This window comes from Heterodontus francisci, chromosome 12, assembly GCF_036365525.1.
Source record: "Heterodontus francisci isolate sHetFra1 chromosome 12, sHetFra1.hap1, whole genome shotgun sequence".
NCBI classification, from domain to species: domain Eukaryota; kingdom Metazoa; phylum Chordata; class Chondrichthyes; order Heterodontiformes; family Heterodontidae; genus Heterodontus; species Heterodontus francisci.
Genome location: NC_090382.1, coordinates 67749317 through 67775111, shown reverse-complemented (window position 1 = coordinate 67775111; position 25795 = coordinate 67749317). Strand labels below are relative to the sequence as shown.

The following is a 25795-nucleotide window of genomic DNA, read 5'->3' as shown; positions in this document are numbered from 1 at the left end:
CATTGCAATTTTTGAACAGGTGACTAAAGTACTGGACAGGGGAATGTCTATGAATTTATTATGTGAACTTCCAGAAGGCATTTGATAAAAGACCCTCATAAGAGACTTAAATAAAGTTGAAGCTCATGAAATTGAAAGCAATTTATTGACCTGGTTAGGAAACTGGCTGAGCAGCTTGAGACACGTTGGGTTAATGGGCAGAATGTGGCTAGTAGTGTTCCATAAGGATGTGTTGGGGCCTCAACTATTTACCATTTATTAACGACCAAGCTGATGGGATAGAAAGCCACATATCTTAAGTTTGCCGATTACTCAAAAATGTAGGCGGCACTGTAAAGCAGTGTGAATGGAAGCATAAAGTGACAAAAATATTAACAGAGTAAGTGAATGGGTATAACTGTGGCAAATGAATTTCAATGTAGGCAGATGTGAGGTCATCTACATTGGACCTAAAAAGGATAAAGCAAGGTACTTTCTAAATGATGAAAAGCTAGAAACAGTGGGGGCCTAAGTACATAGATTAAAATACCACCAACAGGTACAGAAAATAATCAAAAAAGGCTAATGGAACACTAGCATATTTTATATATTATATAGAGATAATCAGGACTAAAATACTGGGAGTAGAAGTTATGCTACAACTATGCAAAACCCTGCTTAGATGACACCTGGGAGTACTGTAAGCAGTTCTTGGCACCACACCTAGGAAGGATATATTGGCCTTGGAGGGGGTGCAGCATAGATTTATAAGAATGAGGGCGGCACAGTGGCGCAGTGGTTAGCACCGCAGCCTCACAGCTCCAGGGACCCGGGTTCGATTCCGGGTACTGCCTGTGTGGAGTTTGCAAGTTCTCCCTGTGTCTGCGTGGGTTTTCTCCGGGTGCTCCGGTTTCCTCCCACAAGCCAAAAGACTTGCAGGTTGATAGGTAAATTGGCCATTATAAATTGTCACTAGTATAGGTAGGTGGTAGGGAAATATAGGGACAGGTGGGGATGTTTGGTAGGAATATGGGATTAGTGTAGGATTAGTATAAATGGGTGGTTGATGTTCGGCACAGACTCGGTGGGCCGAAGGGCCTGTTTCAGTGCTGTATCTCTAATCTAATCTAATACTTGGACTCCAAGTGTTAAATTACAAAGGAGAGATTGCATAAACTGGGATTGTATTCCCTGGAATTTAGAAGGTGAAGAGATGATTTGAGCGAATTTTTCAAAATATTGAGGGGAACGGATAGGGTAGATGGAGAGAGACTAGTTCTGCTGGTTGGCAAGTCTAGGACAAAGAGCATAGTCTAAAAATTAGAATCAGAACTTTCATTCAATGAGATCATGGCTAATCTACAACCTAACTACATAATATGGATCTTTGCCCCACATCCCTTTGTACCTTTGATTAACAAAAATCTATCTCAGATTTAAGTAACACTAGACAATTGGCAAAAGTGAGTTCCAAACTTCTACCACCTTTTTGCATGCAGGAAGGTTTCCTAATTTCACTCCTAAAGTTCTGATTCTAATGTTTAGACTATGCTGAGATGATATTAGAAAAAAAATGTTTATTTAGAACAGTATTAGGAAGACATGTCAAAGTGCTTCACAGACTGGATAATGGGCACTGATTAGGGAAGAAAAATAAGACAACAGATGAGGGCATGCAGACTGAGAAAAGGGAATGGTGAGGGAGACAGATGCTGCCAATACTGCAGTGAAGGGGATAGAGAAATAAGTACTCCAATACAAGAGTAAAGGATATCAGCAGGGATGTAAGATTAAAGAGATCATAAAGATGGGATTTATACATGACAACATTCCCTTTAAAGAAGTGCAATTAAAATTAGCAATATTACACTTTGAAGTCACTTTTGGACCTTAAGAAGAAAAAGAATTAGTTGGATGAAAAATTCAGTAACTGTTTCAGCAATACCTTTCTTCTCGAGATTGAAAATTCCTTCTCACATTGTTTGCAGGATGTTGCTTCATCATCCTTCAGCCAGGCATTTCCCTGTCAACAAAGCAGTTTTGCACCATAATTCAGCAAGAAACCAAGTGATGATCAACTAGTAAGTGATGATCAACTAGTTTGGCATTACATTACCTATATTTAATTTGGTATTTTAATCCAGTTGTACTTTACTGATGCAAACTAAGTTACCAAAAAAAGGTGCAAGATAATTTTAACTAATACCAAAAGATTAAAGTTACCTCCACAAACGATACCAAGTTGAATAGTTTGTTACAAAAGAAACCTTAAAAAAAGGCTATATGGAAAAAATATACTTGAGCCAAATATTCACCATGATGCTCCAAAGCTCTAATGAATTGCAGAAGATTTCAAGACATTGCCAGACTAAATACCTTTAATGCTTTATTGACCTCTTTAATGTCCTCCATTTTCAATTTTGATCTGGAAAAAAAGTTAAATACCACCATTCTTGATTTAGCTGAACCATCTTAATGGATTTGACATAACCAAGTCAATTCTTAATAGAAAAGCCCATGCCTGAACCATGAAATTCAGATTTAAACCAAAAACGTATTAAATTAAAAAAAAACAAAGTTTCCTTAAAAGTGTTTTCATTTTTATGGATAGATTGAGGTCTACATTTTAAAATTGTTAAACTTCTAAATTCGTTAAATTTAATCAGCACATTAGCCACAAACATACATCTGGATCCTTTTAGCTAAGTATTACATTCAATATTTTAGGCCTTTTGTCTTCAAAAAAGGGCAAAAATTAACATTGTTATGAAAGTGCATCCATTTTTTGTGAAATTTTTTTTGAGGACTCACTTAAATTGTGGAAATTGATTCATTTTGGAAGGCTGAAGATTTTATAAATGCTGGAATTTTGTTGTTGTAAGATCACTGAAAGGACACGAGATGTTGTGTTTGAAAACAACCTTTATTGGATATCACATGCCTTAAGATAAATAAAACAGAAACCTTGGTGACTTGGGGGAGATGTTTACAGAGAAGTGACATGTCAAGATTTATGAGGGTCAGGAGGTGGTTTTGCTTCTGAGATATTGTTTTGGTTCAGTTGGGATGTGGACAGTGTTGAAAAGCAGTTGGTTTTGTAGCCTGCTGTAAAGAAACCCCCAGCTCATCTTTCCTGTATCTCTCTAAGAGACCCAGAGAAATCTAGTGTGTCAGCTCCTCTTTCTCTACCTCTTTGAAACCCCCGATGCCACATTTTTCCTGGAAAGCCTACCAGACTATTGCTCAACATCTCCAGAATGAACTTCATCTGAAAAAATCCCAGTGACCCTGTCTCCTTATACTCAGTCGCCAGACCAAAAGGGACAACAGACATCCTTCCATATCTTCTCTTTTTTTCTTCAAGAATTAGCAAGTATTTGGCCAAAGTTGGTTTTTTTTGTCTTTTTTTGTAAAAGAGCTCTGCGGAGAAAATTTATTTTTGTGTGTGGGGGGGGTATTTAAAAAGGGAACTTTCATATTTCAATCTGTGTTTTAATGCTTCGCTTCTTTACTTGATAAGTCTTGTTTTATAATAAATAATTTTGTTGTTTATTAAAGAAACCTGGTTGGTGTGTTTTATTCTGGGATAGAGAGTAGAGTATATGATTGACTGTATCGGTAACTAGGCAAATATTTAAATTTATGTTGTGACCAGTGGAGAAGTGGAACTAGAAAAGCCAAGTGCATTCCTCCCACCTCGGTCGTAACATTAAGTTGAAAACAAGTACCAGAAATATACTAAAAGAGTGGCTTACTGACTAAGATGGAGTCCCATTTCTTGTAACGCCTGTTCCTGTTCTTCGCAGATCTTCTGTAGTTGTTTTTTCTCATCCTGCAACTTCTGCATTTCCTGCAACAAAAGAAAAGATTTCGATCTCTTAAGAAAGATTACTGCAAATTGTGCAATACTCCATTGATACCATTATGTGGCCTTTACCAGGTTTATGACATCGCTCTCGAATGTGGAATATTTTAATCTTATTAGAGCTCAAATGTACAGAATTATATACATCATCCATTTATTCCATTTCTTTCTCATATTACATGTCAATTTAAATGCATAAAGCTTACTAAAAATGGTCAATTTCATCTTTCATTGTTGCACATTCATACAGGACAACAACCTTACAGTTTGGACATTCTATTTTGTGCATTATGCAGGTGTTAATCTATGGCATCACACATTGCATTAAAAATTCCCCTAGAAGGTCACACAGTGGATACCAATAAACTACCATCCTCAGCATAAAATATTTTAAATTTAAAATATTAAGCTGCACAACGAAAGAACACTTTGTGACTGGCCGAGCTCCTATGTACATGAGTTGTCAGGTACCAAAGGTTTTTATAGACTATAATGGATGGGGACACAAAAAGTCAAATGTATTAAATACTAGCAGAGGGAAGATGGGATAATCAGTTATAGAAAACATGGCTGAGAACAGTAGAAGGTCCAAGAGCACTGCGAGATACAGCAGTGGCAGAGAGACCACGAACACTGCGCGAACAGCAGAAGGTCAGAGAGTACAACGGGGATAAAGTAGCAGCAGAGAGCGAGCGAGCACGGAGAAGAAACAGAGGGGAAAAAAAAAATCAAAGTGTGACGTCACAGGAAAGCAGCTAAGTGAATGGTTGGCACGTATTTCTCTTTCTCTGTAAAGTAGAGCAGTCTTTCAAATTGGGAACCAGTAAGTTATTAACCTCAATCAGGGTAAGTGAATTAAATGAGTAGTAGTACAGAACACGTCTAGAGGCATTAATTAAAATTAATAATTTAAACAAGGTACTAACTAGATTCTAAGAGGGAACAGAGTGTTTTTTTAAAAAAAGAACATGGATGAGCTGCTGTGACCTGTTGCTTGCAATTCCTGTGCCATGTGGGAACTCCAGGACACTTCACATGTCTAAGAAGCTTCTCCAGCTGAGGATTTTCGAGTTTGAGGGGTAGCTGTAGTGACTGGAGTATCAGGGAGCAGGAAATTTTCCTGGATGGTACCTTCCAGGAGGTGTTCACCCTAGACAGTAAGAGTTCCGGATTTTTTTTTTAAGTTTCTTTCATGGGGTGTGTTGTATGGTTACCTTGAAGAGAGACGTTCTTTTAAGATCTTAGAATGCTAATGAGCTAAGTACCAGGACGTACTCAAAGCCTGAATCACTCTGCAACTGTAACACCTAGAGGAAGGTTCTGTAAATAGTTAGCTCTGTACTGTATATATTTAGCTGTAATAAACTTGTTTGAGATCTTCAACCAACTGGATTCCACGCATCTCATTTATGTTGCATCAGACAACATAAAGCACTCGTAACATGGTGGCAGCTGTGGTGAGGAAAAAAGTCTATGTTGAAGACCACAGGTAAAACAGCTTTGCAAATGACCTTCCTACAGCCACTAGAGAGCAAGTTCACAAAAGAAATACTAGCTCAAAACAGTGAAGAGAAAAAAAGAACTTACCTCCAGCTGTAGAAGACAGAGTACAGAATGACAGGCTGTAAGTAAATCGGGTGAGTCATTATGCCAATTGCAAAAGGTGCAAGAAAACCTCCAATCACTGGAGAGCCTCATCCATGCAGCCAAGGTTTTAAAAAAAGCTCGTTAAATCACTCAAGCATGAAGAGGAGCTTTCATTCATGCAGCCACAGCTATAAAAATACAATTAAACCATTCAAGCGTGAAGAACAAACTCTAGCAAAAAAAACAAACTGAACTGTGTATTAGGTCTGTTTTCTCAGCTGTTCGAGTGCCGCAAACAAGATAAACACAAAAGGTAAAACACCTGCTCCTCTCAATCAAAGCAGCCAGTCTAAACAAGAGTTTTTTTAAAAAAGGGGAAACAGTGCAGAGTCATTGAACAAGTCTTAAAGCAAGTTTTAAGCAAAAGAATAGCAGGAAGATGGATACCAAATTTCCCAGCATGAACTGGAAGGCAATGCATATCCAACTTTTCAAAGAATGCAGTTATGCTTCACAGACTAAGTAACTGTAGAACCAGAAAAACAGGCTGTGAAAATATTACTAACCGTTGGATGTGAGGGACTGCACAGAATCAAGACCTCAGGCTTATTTGATGAGGACCAGAAAGATCCCGCAAAGATATGAAAAGTGCTAGAAGATAAGCTCCGGTTAAGAGTGAATTTTAAAATTGGAATTCACATTCTACAGGCAACAGCCACAGGAATCAATAGAGCAGTTTGTCAGTAGATGCATTAGTAAGGGCAACGAGTGCGACTTCTCAGAAACTGAGCTGTTGGACCGAATAATGGAGCTGGTGAGTATATCAACCCCCATTGAAGCATTTCAGAAAGACCTCTTAGGGAAAAAGGTTAGAGCGTTGATGCGCTGCTGGAAGACGGCAAGAAATATGAAGCCATTGTAGTTGGACAACAGCACCTGTAAGCATTAGGTGCAGCCAACAGCATCAGGATGATAACCAGGTCGAAAAGACCAAGCAAGCTGTGTGGTTGGTCCCACTCACCACGACGTTGTCCTGTATTTCAAGATCTGTGCAAGGCGTGTGGTGCAAAAGGACACTGAGCCTGCCTATGCAACAAATCTGGCCCCAAAGACGCAGCCAGTTGTCACAGTAGGACAAAAACAAACCGACTACAGGCACAGAAACAGGGCAACAGCAGCAAGGAAAGCACCAAAGACCTTCATAAATGCAAGCCGATACACAACGTCCACAGCGAAACAGACCAGAGACAAGATTCAGCAGAGCAATTCTTAGCAGATGAGCAGGCGTTTCACATTGTGAACCTGACAGCATGTTGATCAAGTCAAACAACTGGAAGCTTTCGCCACTATGAACATCATGTGCCCAAAGAAAGCTGGCAAAAATACACTCTGGGTTAAGATTAACACCAGCGTTAGTGCAAATATCCTACCAGTCCGAATCCTGAAGGATAGGTACCAGAGTTGTTGGAAATCAATGAATCAACTGACAACTGGCAAGTTATATGCATACAACAGGTCACCCATTCCTTGCAGTGGCATACTAACAATGCAATGTAGCTATGGAAATTCGGCATGGAAACTGCACATATTCTACCTGATAGACACAAGCGGACCAACAGTGGCAAGACTACCAGCGTGCAAGGACCTCAACATAGTGACCATCCACGAGGTCACCAAGGTACCCATTACAGCAGAAGAGACTGACGTGGTCACTAATAGGAAGGAAAGTCTGGCTGTTGGGAGCATTGCTGAGGGGAAATCTCCAAGGACCGGAACCCACTCGCAGACTCTGGCCAGCATCAAACAGTGCAGTCTGGAAACCCAGCAACAGCACAACTATGCCGCGCTTTCACTCCTGCTCTCTAGAGAAACGCCAGTACCACAATGAGCCAGGTACCTCCATGAGACCAAGTACTCCTTCCCGACCAAGTACTCCTTCCCAAACAAGTCCTCGACCTCAGGCCTTCAGACGCGGAATATGAGGAGAGGCGAAGGACACGCTATGTCCTGAAGAGACAGAGGAGGAATGAGTTGAAGCATTGTCTGTTGGCTCTCTGAGGTGCCGGAATTTTCCAAGAATGACCAGGCATCAAAAGCGGTCATCTTGAGAAAAGCAACGGAGTATGCTTGCAGGCTAAAGGCAGAGCAACAGAAACTGAATGTAGAGAGAGAAACTTCAGGAAAAAAAACCAGCAAGAGATGCAAATTCTCTGAGCAAGAGTTGTCAAACCACTGAAACAATATATGTAGTCTTAAGCTTCTGCATGTCTAAAGTTCATAATTCCTATACCTGTGTAAATAATTTTGATGTTATCTAATATTACGCATTTGTACTTTTAGCATACAAGACTGATCTTTGGAAAGAAATGGGATGTTGTATGATTGCCTTTAAGAGTGATGTTCCTTTAAGATCTTAATATGCTAATGAGCGGAGTACCAGGACATAGTCATGTGACTCGAAGCCCAAGTCACTCTGCAACTGTAACACCTCGAGGAAGGTTCTATAAATAGTTAGCTCTGTACTATATATATTTAGCTGGAATAAACTTGTTTGAGATCTTCAACCAGCTGGTCTGCATGCATCTCATTTATGTTGCATCAAACAACATGAAGAACTCATTACAGGATATGGACGTCGTTGGCAAGGCCAGCTTTTGTTTCCCATCCCTAATTGCCCGTGACAACTGAGTGGCTTGCTAGGCCATTTCAGAAGGCAGTTAAGAGTCAGCCACATTGCTGGAGTAACATGTAGGCCAGTCCGGGTAAGGACAGCAGATTTCCTCCACTGAAGTGGGTTAGTGAACCAGAATGGTTTTTACAGCAACGGATGATAGTAATGTTGCCATTACTAAGACTAACTTTCAATTGCAGATTTTTATTAACTGATTTTAAATTCCACTAGCTGCCATTTTTTATTTTAGAGATACAGCACTGAAACAGGCCCTTCGGCCCACCAAGTCCGTGCCGACCATGAACCACCCATTTAGATTAGATTAGATTAGAGATACAGCACTGAAACAGGCCCTTCGGCCCACCGAGTCTGTGCCGAACATCAACCACCCATTTATACTAATCCTACACTAATCCCATATTCCTACCAAAACATCCCCACCTATTCCTACCAAACATCCCCACCTATTCCTATATTTCCCTATCACCTACCTATACTAGTGACAATTTATAATGGCCAATTTACCTATCAACCTGCAAGTCTTTTGGCTTTATACGAATTTGAACCAGTGTCCCCAGGGCATTAGCCTAGGTCTCTGGAGTATTAGTTCAATTACATTACCACCATGTCACCATCTCCCCCGAGGTGGGTGGCCACCCGTAAGATTAGGAAGAGGCAGGAGGTGCAGGGGTCTTTGGGGTGTGTGGGCCATCTGAAACAGGTACTCAGCATTGGCGACTGCGGATAGTGACAATACCCTGAAGGAGTCCAGACCATGGCACCAATGGACAAGGGACTGTACAGGAGGGAGCAGCAAAGTGTAGAAATGCAGTTGTTATAGGAGATTCCATAGTCAAGGGGCCAGACAGGCATTTCTGTAATCATCATCATGAGTCTCATATGGTGTGTTGCCTCCCTGGTACCAGGGTAAAGGACATCAATGAGAGGGTACAGGATATTCTGCAGGGGGGAGTGAGCCAGAAGTTGGGTACACATTGGTTCCAACAACACAGCAAGAGCAGGTATTGCGGCTCTACAGTTAGATTTTCAGGAGCTAGGGAGGAAGGTAAAGAGTAGGAACTCGAAGGTAGTAATCTCTGGATTACTCCTAGTGCCACACACTAGCAAGAGTAGAAATAGGAAACAGGGGAGGATCAATGCATGGCTTGAAGCATAGTGCAGAGGGAGGGCTTCAGATTCTTGGGGCATTGGGACTAGCTTAGTTTAGTTTAGTTTAGAGATACAGCACTGAAACAGGCCCTTTGGCCCACCGAGTCTGTGCCGACCATCAACCACCCATTTATACTAATCCTACACCAATCCCATATTCCTATCATATCCCCACCTGTCCCTATATATTTCCCTACCACCTACCTATACTAGGGGCAATTTATAATGGCCAATTAACCTATCAACCTGCAAGTCTTTGGCATGTGGGAGGAAACCGGAGCACCCGGAGGAAACCCACGCAGACACAGGGAGAACTTGCAAACTCCGCACAGGCAGTACCCAGAATCGAACCCGGGTCCCTGAAGCTGTGAGGCTGCGGTGCTAACCACTGCGCCACTGTGCCGCCCCGGGACAGCTCTGGGACAGAAGACATCTATTCAAAAGGGATGGGTTGCACCTCAACAGAACTGGGACCAATGCTCTTGTGGGGAGTTCACTAGGGGTTTGTGCACCAGCATATAGAAAAAGAAAAGAGGAGGACGGTGCATAATGTCAGAGTGTTGGACAGTACTAGAGAAGGGAGCAGTTCCGTATTAGATAGAAACCGACTAAGAAAGACTATGAGGAATGCAAAACCAGGATTACAATGCATGTATGTAAAGACACAGTGTGGTGAATAAGGCTGGTGAGATATAAGCACTAATAGCAGTATGGGAATAGGATTAGTGGCAATTACTGAAATGTAGCTTTAAAATGGTGGGGACTGGGTGCTTAATATACTTAATAAAGTGCTCAAAAATATACAGAAGGATAAAAGGAAGGTGGGGTGTCAGTATTGATTAGGGAAGACACTGTAGTGCTGGAAAGAGGGAAAAGGACAGAATCCATTTGGTTATAGTTGAGAAGCAAAAAGGGTATGATCACACGACTAGGAGTATTCTATAGGCCTCCAAATAGAGAGAAAGATAGAGGAACAAATCTGCATGGAAATCACAGACCTGCAAGGACTATAGAATGGTGACATTGGGGGACTTTAATTACCAAATATCAATTGGTATAATTTCAGAGTAAAGGGAAAGGAAGGAATTTCTGGATTGTGTTCAGGAGAACCTCTTTGATCAGTATGCTTTCAGGAGCATTACTGGATCTTGTGCTTGGAAATGAGGTGGGCCAAATGGACTATGTGTCTGTGGGGAAGCACTTGGGTAAGATTGATCATCGTTTCATAAAGTTTAGCCTCTTAATGCAGAAAAGCAAGAAATGATATAAAGTAGAACCGCTGAATTGGAAAGAGGCCAATTTCAATGCGATGAGAAGGGATCTAACTAGAATAAAATGGAACCAAAGACAGACAGGAAAGCTCTAAAGGAACAATGGGTTATCGTTATGGAAGAGATGCTTCAGGTACAGGCTAGGTACATTCCAACAAGGGCGAAAGGTAGTGGAACCAAAAACAGGGCTCCTTAGATGAGGGAGATAGAGATTATGATGAAATAAAAAAACAAAGAAGGTGAATGATGCATGTCAGGTGACTTCAAGTGCGAACCAGGCCACTTACAATTAGTTGAGAGGGGAAGAGAAGAGAAAAATAAGACTGGCAAAGAGAGAATGAGAATAGAATGGCCATCAATGTAAAAAGGGAACCCAAAAATCATATACTGGCGTGTAAATAGTAAGCGGGTAGTAAGAGGTGGAGTGGGACCTATTAGGGTCAAGGAGGGCAATATATGGATAGAGGCACAGGACAAGGCTACAATAACAAGTACTTTGCATCAGTGTTTACTATGGAAGAGGAATCTGACAAAATAAAAATCGGTGAAAGTAGAGGCAATGGATAGAGTGAAGATGGAGAGGGAGGAGGTACTGGAAAGGCTGGCTATGCTTAGGGTAGATAAGTCACCGGGTCTGGATGGCTTACATCCCAGGTTGTTAAAGGAAGTGGAGGTGGAGATAGCGGAAGGGCTTGCCATAATCTTCCAATCTTCCCTAGATATGGGGAAGGTGCCAGTGCATTGCAGAGTGGCAAATCTGACTATCTTATTCTGGAAAGGGTGTAAGGACAGTCCTAGCTACTACAGGCCAGTTTGTTTAACATCAGTGCGTGGGTAAGGTTTTAGAAACAATAATCAGGGGAACAAAAAAAAAGGAACTTGGATAGGTTTGAATTAATTGAGAGCTAGCACAGATTTGTAAAAAGGTCATGCTTGTCTAATCAAATTGAATTTTTTGATGAAGTAAAAAAAAAAGGTTGATGAAGGAATGGATTTTAAAAAAGCATTTGATAAAGTATATAAAAGGCTGGTTAACAAAACTGAGGCTTGTGTAATAGAAGGGTCAGTGTCCAATTGGATAAAAAATTGGCTCAAGGACAGAAGACAGCAAGTTGTAGTAAATGGTTGTTTTTCAGACTGGAAGATGGTGGACAGTGGTGACCCCATGGGTCAGTGCTAGGACCACTGCTTTTTTTTTTGCTATATATAAATGACTTAGATCTTGGAATGCAGTGTAGAATTTCAAAATTTGCGAACGATAACAGACTTGGAGGTGTGGCAAACAGTGAGGATGATACGAACCGCCTGCAACAGGACATAGATAGGCTAGCAGAATGGACAGACAAGTGGCAGATGGAATTTAATACAGACAAGTGTGAGGTAATGCATTTTGGCAGAAAGGATAGGGTGAAGCAATATAGACTTAATGGCACAGTTCTAAAGAGTGTGCAGGAACAGAGGGACCTGGAGGTGCATGTGCACAGATCTTTGAAGGTGGCAGGATATATTGTGAGAGTGAGAGGTTAGCAAAGCATATGGGATCTTGGGCTTCATAAATAGAGGTCTTGAGTACAAATGGAAGGAAATTATGCTGAACCTTCATAACGTTCTAGTTAGGGCCTAACTAGAGTATTGCTTCCAGTTCTGGTCACCACACTTTAGGAAGGATGGGAGGGTCCTTGAGAGGGTGCAAAGGAGATTTTCCAGAATGGTTCCGGGGATGGGGGATTTTAGTTACAAGGTTAGGTTGGAAAAGTTGGGATTGTTCTCCCTGAAGCAAAAGGAGACTGAGGGGAGATTTAATAAAGGTGTACAAGATTGTGAGGGGCTTCGGTAAGTTAGACAAGGAAAAACTGTTCCCATTAACTGATGGTACAAGGACTAGGGGACACAGATTGAAGGTTTTAGGCAAGAGATGCAGGAGGAATGGGAGGAAACATCCTGCTTCCACCACCCTCGTGGGCAGCAAGACATCAATGACTTCAAAAGGAAATTGGAAGGGCACTTGAAGGAAATAAACTTACAGGGTTACGGGGAAATCGAATAGGTGAGTGGAACTGACTGGATTGCTCCATGGAGTTCCAGCATGGACTAGATGGGCCAAATGGCCTTCTTCTCTGCTGCAAAGGATGATGACATAGATGCTTCATAGGAACTTTGATGCTCAACAAGTCTCTAGATTTTGTATTTTGAATGCCTGTGCATAGTGAAAACATTAGGCCACTCTTACTTAAGACACTGAAAATCATCTTGGGCTCTAGACAACAACATGCTCATCTACAGCGCATAACCCTTAAAAAAAAAAAAATTAGTGCTCAGTTTGATGCTAAATATGCTCTGGAAGAAGTGCTTTTGAAATGAACTTATATGTAGCTTTTATTTTATTCGTTTTGGGATGTGGGCGTCAATGGCTAGGCCTGCATTTGTTACCCATCCCTAATTGCCCTTGAGGTGGTGGTGGTGAAGCTGCCTTCTTGACCGCTGCAGTCCTTGGGGTGTTGGTACACCCACAATGCCGTTAAGGGAGTTCCAGGATCTTGACCCAGCGACAGTGAAGGAATGGTGATATAGTTCCAAGTCAGGATGATGTGTTGCTTGGAGGGGAGCTTGCAGGTGGTGGTGTTCCCATGCTCTTGTCCTTCTAGGTGGTAGAGGTCATGGGTGTGGAAGGTGATGTCGAAGGAACCTTGGTGAGTTGGTACATACTGCTGCTACTGTGCGTTGATAGTGGAGGGAGTGAATGTTGAAGTGAATGGTGGATGGGATGCCAATCAAGTGGGCTGCTTTGACTTGGATGGTGTCGAGCTTCTTGAGTGTTGTTGGAGCTGCACCCATCCAGGCAAGTGGAGAGTATTCCATCACACTCCTGACTTGTGCCTTGTAGATAGTGGACAGGCACTGGGGAGTCAGGAGGTGAGTTACTTGCTGCAGAATTCCCAGCCTCTGACCTGTTCTTGTAGCCACAGCATTTATATGGCTGGTCCAGTTCAGTTTCTGGTCAATGGTAAGCCCCAGGATGTTGATAGTGGGGGATTCAGTGATGGCAACGCCATTTAACATCAAGGGAAATGTTAGATTCTCTCTTGTTGGAGATGGTCATTGCCTGGCACTTGTGTGCCCCGAATGTTACTTGCCACTTATCAACCCAACTTGGATGTTGCGTGGGTCCTGCTGCATATGGATATGGGCTGCTTCAGTATCAGAGTCGCCGCAAATGGTGAATATTGTGCAATCAGTGATTATCCCCACTTCTGACCTTATGATGGAGGGAAGGTCATTGATGAAGCAGCTGAAGATGGTTGGGTCTAGGACATTTCCCTGAGGAACTCCTGCAGTGATGTCCTGGGACTGAGATGATTGTCCTCCAACAACCACAACTCCCCCCCACCCCCCCGATTCCCATGGACTCCAGTTTCGCTAGGGCTCCTTCATGACATACTCGGTCAAATGCTGCCTTGATGTCAAGGGCACTTTCACCTCACCTCTGGAGTTCAACTCTTTTGCTCATGTTTGGACAAAGCTGTAATGAGGTCAGGAGCTGAGTTACCCTGGCAGAACCCAAACTGAGCGTCAGTGAGCAGGATATTGCTGAGCAATATGTGCATTGATAGCACTGTTGATGACACCTTCCACCACTTTGCTGATAATTGGGAGTAGATTGATGGGGCGGTAATTGGCCGGGTTGGATTTGTCCTGCTTTTTGTGCAAAGGACATTGTCCATATAGCCAGTTAGATGCCAGTGTTGTAGCTGTACTGGAACAGCTTGGCTCGGGGCATGCTAGTTCTGGAGCACATGTCTTCGGTACTATTGCCAGAATGTTCTCAGGGCCCATAGCCTTTGCAGTATGCAGTGCCTTTTCTTGATATCACGTGGAGAGAATTGGATTGGCTGAAGACTGACATCTGTGATGCTGGAGATCTCGGGAGGAGGCAGAGATGGATCATCCACTTGGCACTTCTGGCTGAAGATGGATGCAAATGCTTCAGCCTTGTCTTTTGCACTGATGTGCTGGGCTCCCCCATCATTGAGGATGGAGATATTTGTGGAACCTCTTCCCCCTGTCAGTTGTTTAATTGTCCACCACCATCCACGGCTGGATGTGCCAGGACTGCAGAGCTTAGAGATGTGATCAGTTGGTTATGGGATCTTTTAGCCCTATCTATTGCATGCTACGTCTGCTGTTTGGCATGCAAGCAGTCCTGTGCTGTAGCTTTACCAGGCTGACATCTCATTTTGAGATATGCATGGGGCTGCTCTTGGCATGCCCGCCTACAATCTTCATTGAACCAGGGTTGGTCCCCCACCTTGATGGTAATGGTAGAGTGGGGGATATGCCGGGCCATGAGGTTACGGATTGTGGTTGAATACAATTCTGTTGCTGCTAAAGGCCCACAGTGCCTCATGGATGCCCAGTTTTGAGTTACTAGATCTGTTCAAAATCTATCCCATTTAACACAGTGGTAGTGCCACACAACACGACGGTGGGTACCCTCAATGTTCAGATGGGACTTTGCCTCCAAAAGGTCTGTGCGGTGGTCACTCCTACTAATAATGTCATGGACAGATACATCTGAGGTGAGGACAAGGTCAAGTAGGTTTTTCCCCTGTGGTTGGTTCCCTCACCACCTGCTGCAGACCCAGTCTAGAAGCATGCATTCCTGAATTATTCATCACATATTAAAGTTATCATTTAAGAGGTAGATGGGGAGAGGAGGAAAATCATAGGACTTTTTTTTTTAAAAAGAATTCTCCCCTGCTCCCGCCACAGTGGGCCCCAGAGAGATGTCTTCCCACATTGTTGCATGGTTTAGCATATCATTTTTCCTCCATTCTTTTCAATAGAATGCTGCTGGATCAATTGAGTAATATGTCAAATAAATCTCCAAATGGGAGGAGAAAAAGTGGAAAAAGGATAAATTATATGTGGAAAATCACTTCGAGAAAGTATTAGGAAGATCATACCTAATGGGTATATTTGGATACATTTTCCCTATTGCGTTTACACTATTGTATCACAGTAAGTAATTAGAGACCAATACTTTTATTAACTACAAAACCAGATTTGAGGACCAAAATGCTAAAAACTGCATCATCACTATAAGATGTAACCCCTAAACAATATTCGGTGATGGTATGGGGTGTGGATGGTACAGCTGCCTTGAAGTTATATTCTGGGCAGCTCCTTCTGTTCTGGCATAAGCTAAAAAATACTTTGTTGTGCTAACAATTCCTGCCAAATTAGTTTATAACTACCCTTCCAGCAATAAACTGCTGGCAACCATGAGTATTTAAAATAGGAGCTGTGAACGTCATAGGTTCTTGACTTCATCTAACCAGTTCACAAGGGCTCAAACATTGATTAAATGAAACCAGTATTTGACTTTAGAGAATCAAGAGCGAAGAGAGCAAATGCGAGAACGAGAGCGCGAATGCAAAAACAAGCAAGGGAACACATGCATATGTACAGGAAAAGAGTGTGTGAGAGCAAAGCAAAAAACAGAAAGTAAGAGTGAGCAAACAAACCTGAAAGTGCAAAAAGGTGAAAGGCATGCCCTGAGGCAAAGAGAATTCTGGAAATAATTCAGTGAAAAAAGTGGGCAAAAACTGATTGCAGCAGTTTTTTTGGCCATTCAAGTGTGACAAATGCAGAAATTTATCAACGTGTGCAAGAGTTTTCAAATTAAGGTACTGATAAATTCACAGAAAGCAGTAATAAAAACAAGAAATCCTGGAAATATTCAGCAGGTCTGGCAGCATCTGGGGAAGAGAGAAGCAGAGTTAACGTTTCAGGTCAGTGACCCTTCATCAGAACAGCATTTCTTGTTTTTATTTCAGATTTCCAGTATCTGCAGTATTTTGCTTTTATCACAAAGTGTCTGCCTGATTTTAAGTACTCACTTTCTGCCTGTAAAATTGCACCCCACTTAGCCTAGTCCAGACAGCTTAGGTATAAATCTACACAGTACCCTCTATTTTTTTTGTAGCACGTGGCTGATTTGTTTAAGTGCACAGGTCCTTCAATTTATTTTTGCACAGCTGTGCATGAGCAGTAACTTAAAAGGGGCCGACTTATGTGTGACCTGGGTGGGAACTTTTCGGTTGCTGCGCAGTCGCGCAACTTAGAAGGAACATTGGTTAAAATTTAACTGGCTTAAACAGTGCAGGTGAGCACAGAGCTCAAAAATTCAACCCTCCTTCTCCAACTAGTTTTTTTTTTGCCTTTTTCTCTGATCTTCCTGAACCATAAATTAACTGCAGATGAAGGGGCAGATGGGGTAGTCTGTTCTCAGGCCTGTCCCAGTGAAATCCAGAAGTGTATTTTAGGACCCCAGAGATTTCTCTCAACCAGAAGAGAAAGCATGTAAGCCAACATTATGGGGGTTTAACATATTGTGCCACGCATTTTTGTACTAAAAGCTGGAATTTTCTGGAATGTTCAGTGTCTTTTTAAAAACAAGAAATTAGCAGAAAATTCACATATTTACCTTCTCTAACCCCGACTTCTGCTGCAGTTGGGCTTTTAACTGAGACGTTGCATCTCTCTCTTGTTGCAACTGTTGCTGAAGACTTTGCCTTTGTTCCTTCTCAGTTTTAAGTTCAGAATCCAAAATAGCGCTATAGTTTTGAGAAAATAAAATTTACTGTTGTTAACTCCAAAATTAGTCTCTTTTGCCAGTTTTAAAGTACAGACTATTGACAATGTGGCCTACCTGCCCAATTCATGACTCCACAGCCAACATGATGCCATGTCTAGAGGCAAGGAACACTTTGCAAGCGTGTTGCCAACAGCGAAACTGCTGTTCACACTGTTATCACAAGGCACATCCTTTAAAGTGGTATTTAAAATCTAAGTAAAGGTATTTCACTCTATATAGAGCTGCGTGGGTGAATGCACTGTGGGGAAGAACCAAATCCTTAAAAGTGGTAGGGCAGTTTGATAAAGTAGTTAAAAAAGCCTATGGGTTACTTCGGTGTATAAATAGAGGAACAGAATATAAAAGCAAAGAGATCACGCTAGAACATTATGACTCGGCCACATTTCAGGAAAGGTGCAAAGGACTTATAATAGGTAGAGGAGGTTAATCAGCTGTGATCAGGGATGAGGGATTTCAGTTGAGAGAAGAGGTTGGAAAAGTTAGAACTGTTCTCCATGCAACAGAGAAAGTTAGAGGTGGTCGAAGAGATTTTCAAGAGGTCTTGATAGGGTAAAAAAAAGAGAAAAATAATTGCCTCTGGCAAGTGGGTCAATAATAAGACATCATAGACTTATAATCATTGGCACAAGATCTAGAAGGGAGAAGAAGAAATGCTCTACCCAAAAATGATGCAAAATGATTCATCATTTTTTTTTTTAAATGGGTATTGACAGGTACTTGAAGAACTTGCAGGACTTTGGACAAAAAGCAGTGGAACTGGAACTAAGCAACACTGCTCTTTCAAAGAGTCAGCTCAGATATGATGGGCCAAATGGCCGCCTCCTGTGTTGCAAGTTTATTTAAGACCAAGGAACATCCAACCGGTCAATAAAAATGAGAGGAATTGGTATGCAAAAATTATTGCAAATATCTTTGGCCTCTAACTTTTAAGCTGATAGGGGTGCGGGGGAGGCAGGGGGAGGAGAGGGGGACAGAAGAAAGAGAAGGGGAAAGAAAGGAAAGGAGAGAAAGCATTAAAAGAATTAAAAAAAGGTAGCTCAATTGGCATTTTCCTTAAGCCAATGCAACTAGCATCATAAGCTTGTTCCACCATTCAAATAGATCATGACTGATTTATATTTTAACTCCATTCACCCACCTTGGTTTCATATTCCTCAATACCCTTACCCAACACAAATCTATGAATCCCAGTTCTGAAAATTTCCATTGACCTAGCCTCAACAGCTTTTTGGGGGTTCTGGGACAGAGGGAAACGTTTTCCGGATTTCTATTAACCTTGATGTGACGATGTGCTTCTTAACTTCACCCCTGAACGACCTAGCTTCAATTGTAAAGTTAAGCCCCTTTGTTCTAGATTTCACCAGAGGAAATTGTTTATCTCTATCTACATTATCAAATCTTTCAATCATTTTGAACACCTCACTTAGATCTTCTATACTTAAGGGAATACAAGCCTACTCAATGCAACCTGTTCTTCATTTAATCCTTTTAGCTCTGGCATCATTCTGCTGACTCCGCTGTAGCCCCAAGGCCAATATATCCTTTGAGATGCAGTGCCCAGAACTGAACGGATGTGATTACAACTTGTAATTAATACGATAATTACACTTTTGTAGTTATTTAATACACCTATCCAAATGGTTCAGAAGCAAAACCTCTCTGTTGGATCCATAAAGATTTGGTAGATCCCAATGCCCAAGGAACAGTTTTGTTTTTTTGGTGTGGTGAAGAGGGGGTGGTTGGCAGAGGAAAGCCAAGGGTCCCATTCCTGATTGCTATTTCGAGGACTCCACTGGAAATTCATGCTTAAGGTAATGATCAACTGCAATGCAATGCAGTGGGAGGAGCCTTGTGTGCAGCATAAACACCAGCAGCGACCAGTTGGTCTGAAAGACTGGTTTCTGTGCTGGAAATTCTATGCAAGGGGAAATATTGCAAATTTTAAAATCCCATTGCAACAAGGGATCAAATCCCATAAAGGAGAGTAAGTTTATCGTAATCATTAAGATCAAATTTCTTAAATATGGTTATAAATGGTTTCACCGATTCTTAATGAAAGATCAGGTTAGGTATAGATGAAACCCCTTCAAACTATTTTTGTCTTTTCCCCCAGTAAGCATAAATTCACAAAATTAAGCACTTCATTAATCAGTATCTCATTGTAGTAACCTACCCACTAACTTATTGAAATATATGAATTATACATTAAATGTTTTTCTTTTCAATAAACTTTACGGCAGTTCCTCTGTAGAGACTTGAAAACCCTTACAATTTCTTTCAACAGCATATAAATTCCATGCATTGGATCATGCCAAGCAGAAGGAATCCCTTCAGTGTTTACTCCACAGAATAGGAATTTCAGTTAAAAACTGTTCCCACTAATTAATGGTACAAGGATGAAAGGGCACAGATTGAAAGTTTTGGGCAAGAATTGAAGGAGGAAGATGAGGAAGAACTTTTTTTTATATAAACGCAGCAGCTGGTAATGATCTGGAACTCCCTATCCAGAAGGCTGGTGGAAGGGAAGACAATGACCTCAAAAGGAAATTGGATGGCCGCTTGAAGGAAATAGACTTGCAGGGCTACAGAGATCAAGAAGGGGAGCGGGACTGACTGAATAGCTCCATGGAGAGCTGGCATGGACTCGATGGACCAAATGACCTCTTTCTGTGCTGTAAATGAGTCTATGACTCTAAGGTTCTCTATTTATTGGTCTCAATACTGACCTGGGATATGATTTGTAAGGGTTTTCAAGTCTCTTCCATGTATTAGGAAATACATGGAGCAATCATGTCAGCAAAGATTATTTGAAGGGTAAAACTTCAAAGTAAGATTAAAAGCTGGAGTTGAAGTAACCATGGGTAGATACTTAGTTTTATTTTAATAGACTTTTTCTTTAAGTAACTTCAGATTCATTAACAGATCTTAGCTGAAGTATTATTACTGCTAACAAAAAGGGTCTAATACTTTCTGTGCCCATTTAAAAATCAGATGGAATAAAGTGTAATAGGTCTTCGAGGCATTAAAAGTTCATGGTACTTGAGTAACATGATAAATGTTGGTAAGGTATCCTAAATCACCTGTCTTTGGAACCAAGGATCAGCATTTATAGTAAAAGTAAACAGTGCATCAATGTGTTCATTACAACTGAACACCAAAAATCTGTGGAGATGCTTAAGATCAAATTCTAATTAACATTTCTTTGGAAGACAATTCAATTATAAGCTGTTTGCTTTTTACTCTTGCAGTGGTCTTGTTACATGCTATAGGCAGACCTGACATCTCCTACAATCCAGAAGCTAAGCCCCAGTTTTCTTCTGCCTCCTCCAGAGGACTCCTGCTCTTTGGCAGTCTTGCTATCCTGCACCATCAGGCAATAGTACTGAAGACTTGTGCTCCAGAACTTGGCGCGCCCCCCCCCCCCCCCCACATCAAGCTGCTCTAGTACAGCTACAACACTGACATCTAACTGGCAATGTGGAAACCTGTACACAAAAACCAGAACAAATCCAACCCGGCCAATTACCGCCCCATCAGTCTACTCTCGATCAGTAAAGTGATGGAAGGTGCGTCAACAGTTCAAGTAGCAGTTGCTTAGCAATAACCTGCTCAGGTGATGCTCAGTTTGGGTTCCTCTAGGGACACTCAGCTCCTGACCTCATTACAGCTTTGGTTCAAACATGGACAAAGTAGCTGAACTCAAGAAGTGAGGCGAGAGTGACTGCCCTTGACATCAAGACAGCATTTGACTGAGTATGGCATCAAGGAGCCCTCGCAAAACTGGAGTCAATGGGAATCAGGGGGAAAACTCATACCTAGCAAAAAAGATGATGGTTGTGGTTGTTGGTCAATCATCTCAGCTCTGGGACATCCCTGCAGGAGTTCTTCAGGGTAGTGTCCTAGGCCCAACCATCTTCAGCTGCTTCATCAATGACCTTCCTTCAATCATAAGATTGGAAGTGGGGATGTTCATTGATGATTGTGCAATGTTCAGCACCATTCGTGACTCCTCAGATACTGAAATAGTCCGTGTAGAAATGCAGCAAGACCTGGACAATATCCAGGCTTGGGCTGATAAGTGGCAAGTAACAGTCACGCCACACAAATGCCAGGCAATGATCATCTCAAACAAGAGAGAATCTAACCATCTCTCCTTGACATTCAATAGCATTTCCATCACTGAATCCCCCACTATCGACATCCTGGGGGCTACCATTGACCAGAAACTGAACTGGATCAGCCATATAAATACAGTGGCTACAAGAGCAGGTCAGAGGCTAGGAATCCTGAGGCAAGTAACTCACCTCCCGACTCCCCAAAGCCTGTCCACCATCTACAAGGCACAAGTCAGGAGTGTGATGGAATACTCTCCACTTGCCTGGATGGGTGCAGCTCCAAAAACACTCAAGGAGCTCGACATCATCCAGTACAAAGCAACCTGCTTGATTGGCACCCCATCCACAAACATTCACTCCCTCCACCACTGATGCACAAGATGCACCGCAGCAATGCACCAAGGCTCCTTAGACAGCACTTTCCAAACCCACGACCTCTACCACCTAGAAGGACAAGGGCAGCAGATGCACAGGAATATCACCTGCAAGTTCCCCTCCAAGCCACACACTACTCTGACTTGGAACTATATCGTCGTTCCTTCAGTATCACTGTCAAAATCCTGGAACTCCCTTCCCCACATGGACTGCAGCAGTTCCAGGTGGCGTCTCACCACCACCTTAAGGGCAATTAGGGATGGGAATATATGCTGGCCTAGCCAGCGATGCCCACATCCCATGAATGAATAAAACAAAAAAAAACTCAACATCTCCCCAAACCACTCCAGAAGATGGCATCATCAAACTACACAAGAGCTGGGCTGAGATTCAGAATTTTCTAATTGAATTTATTTGCAGAAAATGAGCAAGCCAGTAAAAATGCAGAACAGCACAAGCTTATGAACAATAATAGCAGTAAAAAGCTTGATCTATTAAAACTACACTCTTCTCCTAACAACTTTCAGTCTTCCCCTCCACCAAGTCTGCTTGTACTGTCCACTAATTATTGAAGAGCATCACCCAGGGGTCTATCAATAGGACTTCTTGTGATCTGAACTGGATTCTGTCTTGGAGACATCCTTTCATGAGCGTTTCTTCAATCTTTTAGTAGGCAAATTTAACAAACACTACTGAGATGAGGCTTTTTGGAAATTAACAAGTTTTATTTTATAAATAAAACATGAGGACGTAGAGGATAAGTGGAGTGACTGTCTATGCAACTCCTTCCCTAGTGTCTCTTCCCTTGCCTCACATAACAGCCTGGGATACATCTCATCTGGGCCTGGGGATTTATCCACTTTTAAGCCCGCTAAAACTGCTAATATTTCCTCCCTTTCAATGCCAATGTTCGAGGATATCACAATCCCCCTCCCTGATCTCTACACCTACATCGTCCTACTCCATAGTGAACACAGGTGAAAAGTAACCATTAAAGCCTCACCTAGGTCTTCCAGCTCCACACACAGATTGCCACTTTGGTCCCTAATGGGCCCTACTCTTTCCCTGGTTATCCTCTTGCCCTTAATATATTTATAAAATGCCTTGGGATTTTCCTTTATCTTACCCGCCAGTGCTTTTTCATGTCCCCTCTTTGCTCTCCTAATTACTTTAAGTACCCCCCTAATGACTAGAGTTAGATTAGGGCCAATCAAGGATAGTAGTGGGAAGTTGTGTGTTGAATCAGAGGAGATAGGGGAAGCGTTAAATGAATATTTTTCGTCAGTATTTACAGTAGAGAAAGAAAATGTTGTCGAGGAGAATACTGAGATACAGACTACTAGGCTAGATGGGATTGAGGTTCACAAGGAGGAGGTGTTATCAATTTTGGAAAGTGTGAAAATAGATAAGTCCCCTGGGCCAGATGGGATTTATCCTAGGATTCTCTGGGAAGCCAGGGAGGAGATTGCAGAGCCTTTGTCCTTGATCTTTATGTCATCATTGTTGACAGTAATAGTGCCGGAAGACTGGAGGATAGCAAATGTTGTCCCCTTGTTCAAGAAGGGGAGTAGAGACAGCCCTGGTAATTATAGACCTGTGAGCCTTACTTCGGTTGTGGGTAAAATGTTGGAAAAGGTTATAAGAGATAGGATTTATAATCATCTTGAAATGAATAAGTTCATTAGCGATAGTCAGCACGGTTTTGTGAAGGGTAGGTCGTGCCTCACAAACCTTATTGAGTTTTTTGAGAAGGTGACCAAACAGGTGGATGAGGGTAAAGCCGTGGATGTGGTGTATATGGATTTCAGTAAGGCGTTTGATAAGGTTCCCCACGGTAGGCTATTGCAGAAAATACGGAAGTATGGGATTGAAGGTGATTTAGTGCTTTGGATCAGAAATTGGCTAGCTGAAAGAAGACAGAGGGTGGTGGTTGATGGCAAATGTTCATCCTGGAGTTTAGTTACTAGTGGTGTACCGCAAGGATCTGTTTTGGGGCCACTGCTGTTTGTCATTTTTATAAATGACCTGGATGAGGGTGTAGAAGGGCGGGTTAGTAAATTTGCGGATGACACGAAGGTCGGTGGAGTTGTGGATAGTGCCGAAGGATGTTGTAGGTTACAGAGGGACATAGATAGGCTGCAGAGCTGGGCTGAGAGATGGCAAATGGAGTTTAATGCGGAAAAGTGTGAGGTGATTCACTTTGGAAGGAGTAACAGGAATGCAGAGTACTGGGCTAATGGGAAGATTCTTGGTAGTGTAGATGAGCAGAGAGATCTTGGTGTCCAGGTACATAAATCCCTGAAAGTTGCCACATAGGTTAATAGGGCTGTTAAGAAGGCATATGGTGTGTTAGCTTTTATTAGCAGGGGGATCGAGTTTCGGAGCCACGAGGTCATGCTGCAGCTGTACAAAACTCTGGTGAGACTGCACCTGGAGTATTGCGTGCAGTTCTGGTCACCGCATTATAGGAAGGATGTGGAAGCTTTGGAAAGGGTGCAGAGGAGATTTACTAGGATGTTGCCTGGTATGGAGGGAAGGTCTTACGAGGAAAGGCTGAGGGACTTGAGGTTGTTTTCGTTGGAGAGAAGGAGGAAGAGAGGTGACTTAATAGAGACATATAAGATAATCAGAGGGTTAGATAGGGTGGATAGTGAGAGTCTTTTTCCTCGGATGGTGATGGCAAACACGAGGGGACATAGCTTTAAGTTGAGGGGTGATAGATATAGGACAGATGTCAGAGGTAGTTTCTTTACTCAGAGAGTAGTAGGTGCGTGGAACGCCCTGCCTGCAACAGTAGTAGACTCGCCAACTTTAAGGGCATTTAAGTGGTCATTGGATGAAAATGGAATAGTGTAGGTCAGATGGTTTCACAGGTTGGCGCAACATCGAGGGCCGAAGGGCCTGTACTGCGCTGTAATGTTCTATGTTCTATACACTTTCTGTACTCCTCAGTGCCTCCGCTGTTTTCAGCTCTCTGAATCTGCCCTAAGCCTCCTTTTTTCCCCCTTATCCAATCCTCTAGATCCCTTGACATGCAGGGTTCCCTGGACTTGTTGGTCCTAACCTTCACCTTTACGGGTACATGTTGGCTCTGAACTCTCACTATTTCCTCTTGGAATGACTCCCACCTGTCTGATGTAGACTTTCCTACAAGTAGCTGCTCCCAGTCGACTTTGGCCAGATCCTGTTTTATCATATTGAAATCGGCCTTCCCCCAATTCAGTACCTTTATTTCCGGTCCATCTTTGTCCTTTTCCATAACTACATTAAATCTTAGAGTTATGGTCACTATCCCCGAAATGTTCCCCCACTAACACTTCTGCCACTTGTCCGGCTTCATTTCGTAAGATTAGGTCCAATACTGCCCCTTCTCTTGTAGGACTTTCTACGTACTGGCTCAAAAAGCTCTCCTGTATGCATTTTAAGAATTCTCCCCCTTTTAAGCCTTTTGCACTAAGACTATCCCAGTTAATATTGGGGAAGTTGAAATCCCCTATTATTACCACACCTCTGAGATTTGCCTACATATCTGCTCCTCTATCTCTCCCTGACTGTTTGGAGGCCTGTAGTACACTCCCAGCCAAGTGATTGCCCCCTTTCTGTTTTTAAGTTCTACCCAAAAGGCCTCATTTGAGGAACCTTCTAAGATATCATCCCTCCTTAATGCAGTACTTTTACCCCCTCCCCTGTCACACCTGAAGATTCGATACCTTGGAATATTGAGCTGCCTGTCCTGCCCCTCCCTCAACCATGTCTCTGAAAGCAATATGTGCTAATCAATGCCCTCAATTCATCTGCCTTACTGGTAAAACTCCTTGCATTAAAATAGATGCAATCCAGCCTTTCATTTTTCACTTGTGCCTTGGCAGGTCTTTATTTGCTCTGCCTTCCAGAATGACTGTTGTTCTTCTATATTTGACTGTTCATCACCCCCCTACTGTACCTCCACTCTGTATTCCAACCCCCACCAAATTAGAGATTACAACCTTTGAGGTTTTTAATCTGCTACCTAGCTCCCTAAATTCTTGTTGCAGGACCTCATCCCCTTTCTACCCATGACGTTGGTACCAATGTGTACTATGACCTCTGACAGTTCACCCTCCC

At 42.3% G+C, this 25795-nt stretch overlaps 1 protein-coding gene across 3 annotated transcripts in view; it reads right to left on the bottom strand.

Moving 5' to 3' along the window:
• Positions 1 to 25795, bottom strand: part of rufy1 (RUN and FYVE domain containing 1) — an 84027-nt gene that overhangs the window by 9444 nt on the left and 48788 nt on the right. For all 3 annotated transcript variants that reach the window (XM_068043549.1, XM_068043550.1, XM_068043551.1), the window contains exons 14-17: positions 17031 to 17160; positions 3735 to 3829; positions 2356 to 2404; positions 1925 to 2002 (exon numbers count right to left, since the gene is read on the bottom strand). In XM_068043549.1, the coding sequence (XP_067899650.1) occupies positions 1925 to 2002; positions 2356 to 2404; positions 3735 to 3829; positions 17031 to 17160 (352 nt within the window). The remainder of the gene's footprint in view (positions 1 to 1924; positions 2003 to 2355; positions 2405 to 3734; positions 3830 to 17030; positions 17161 to 25795) is intronic.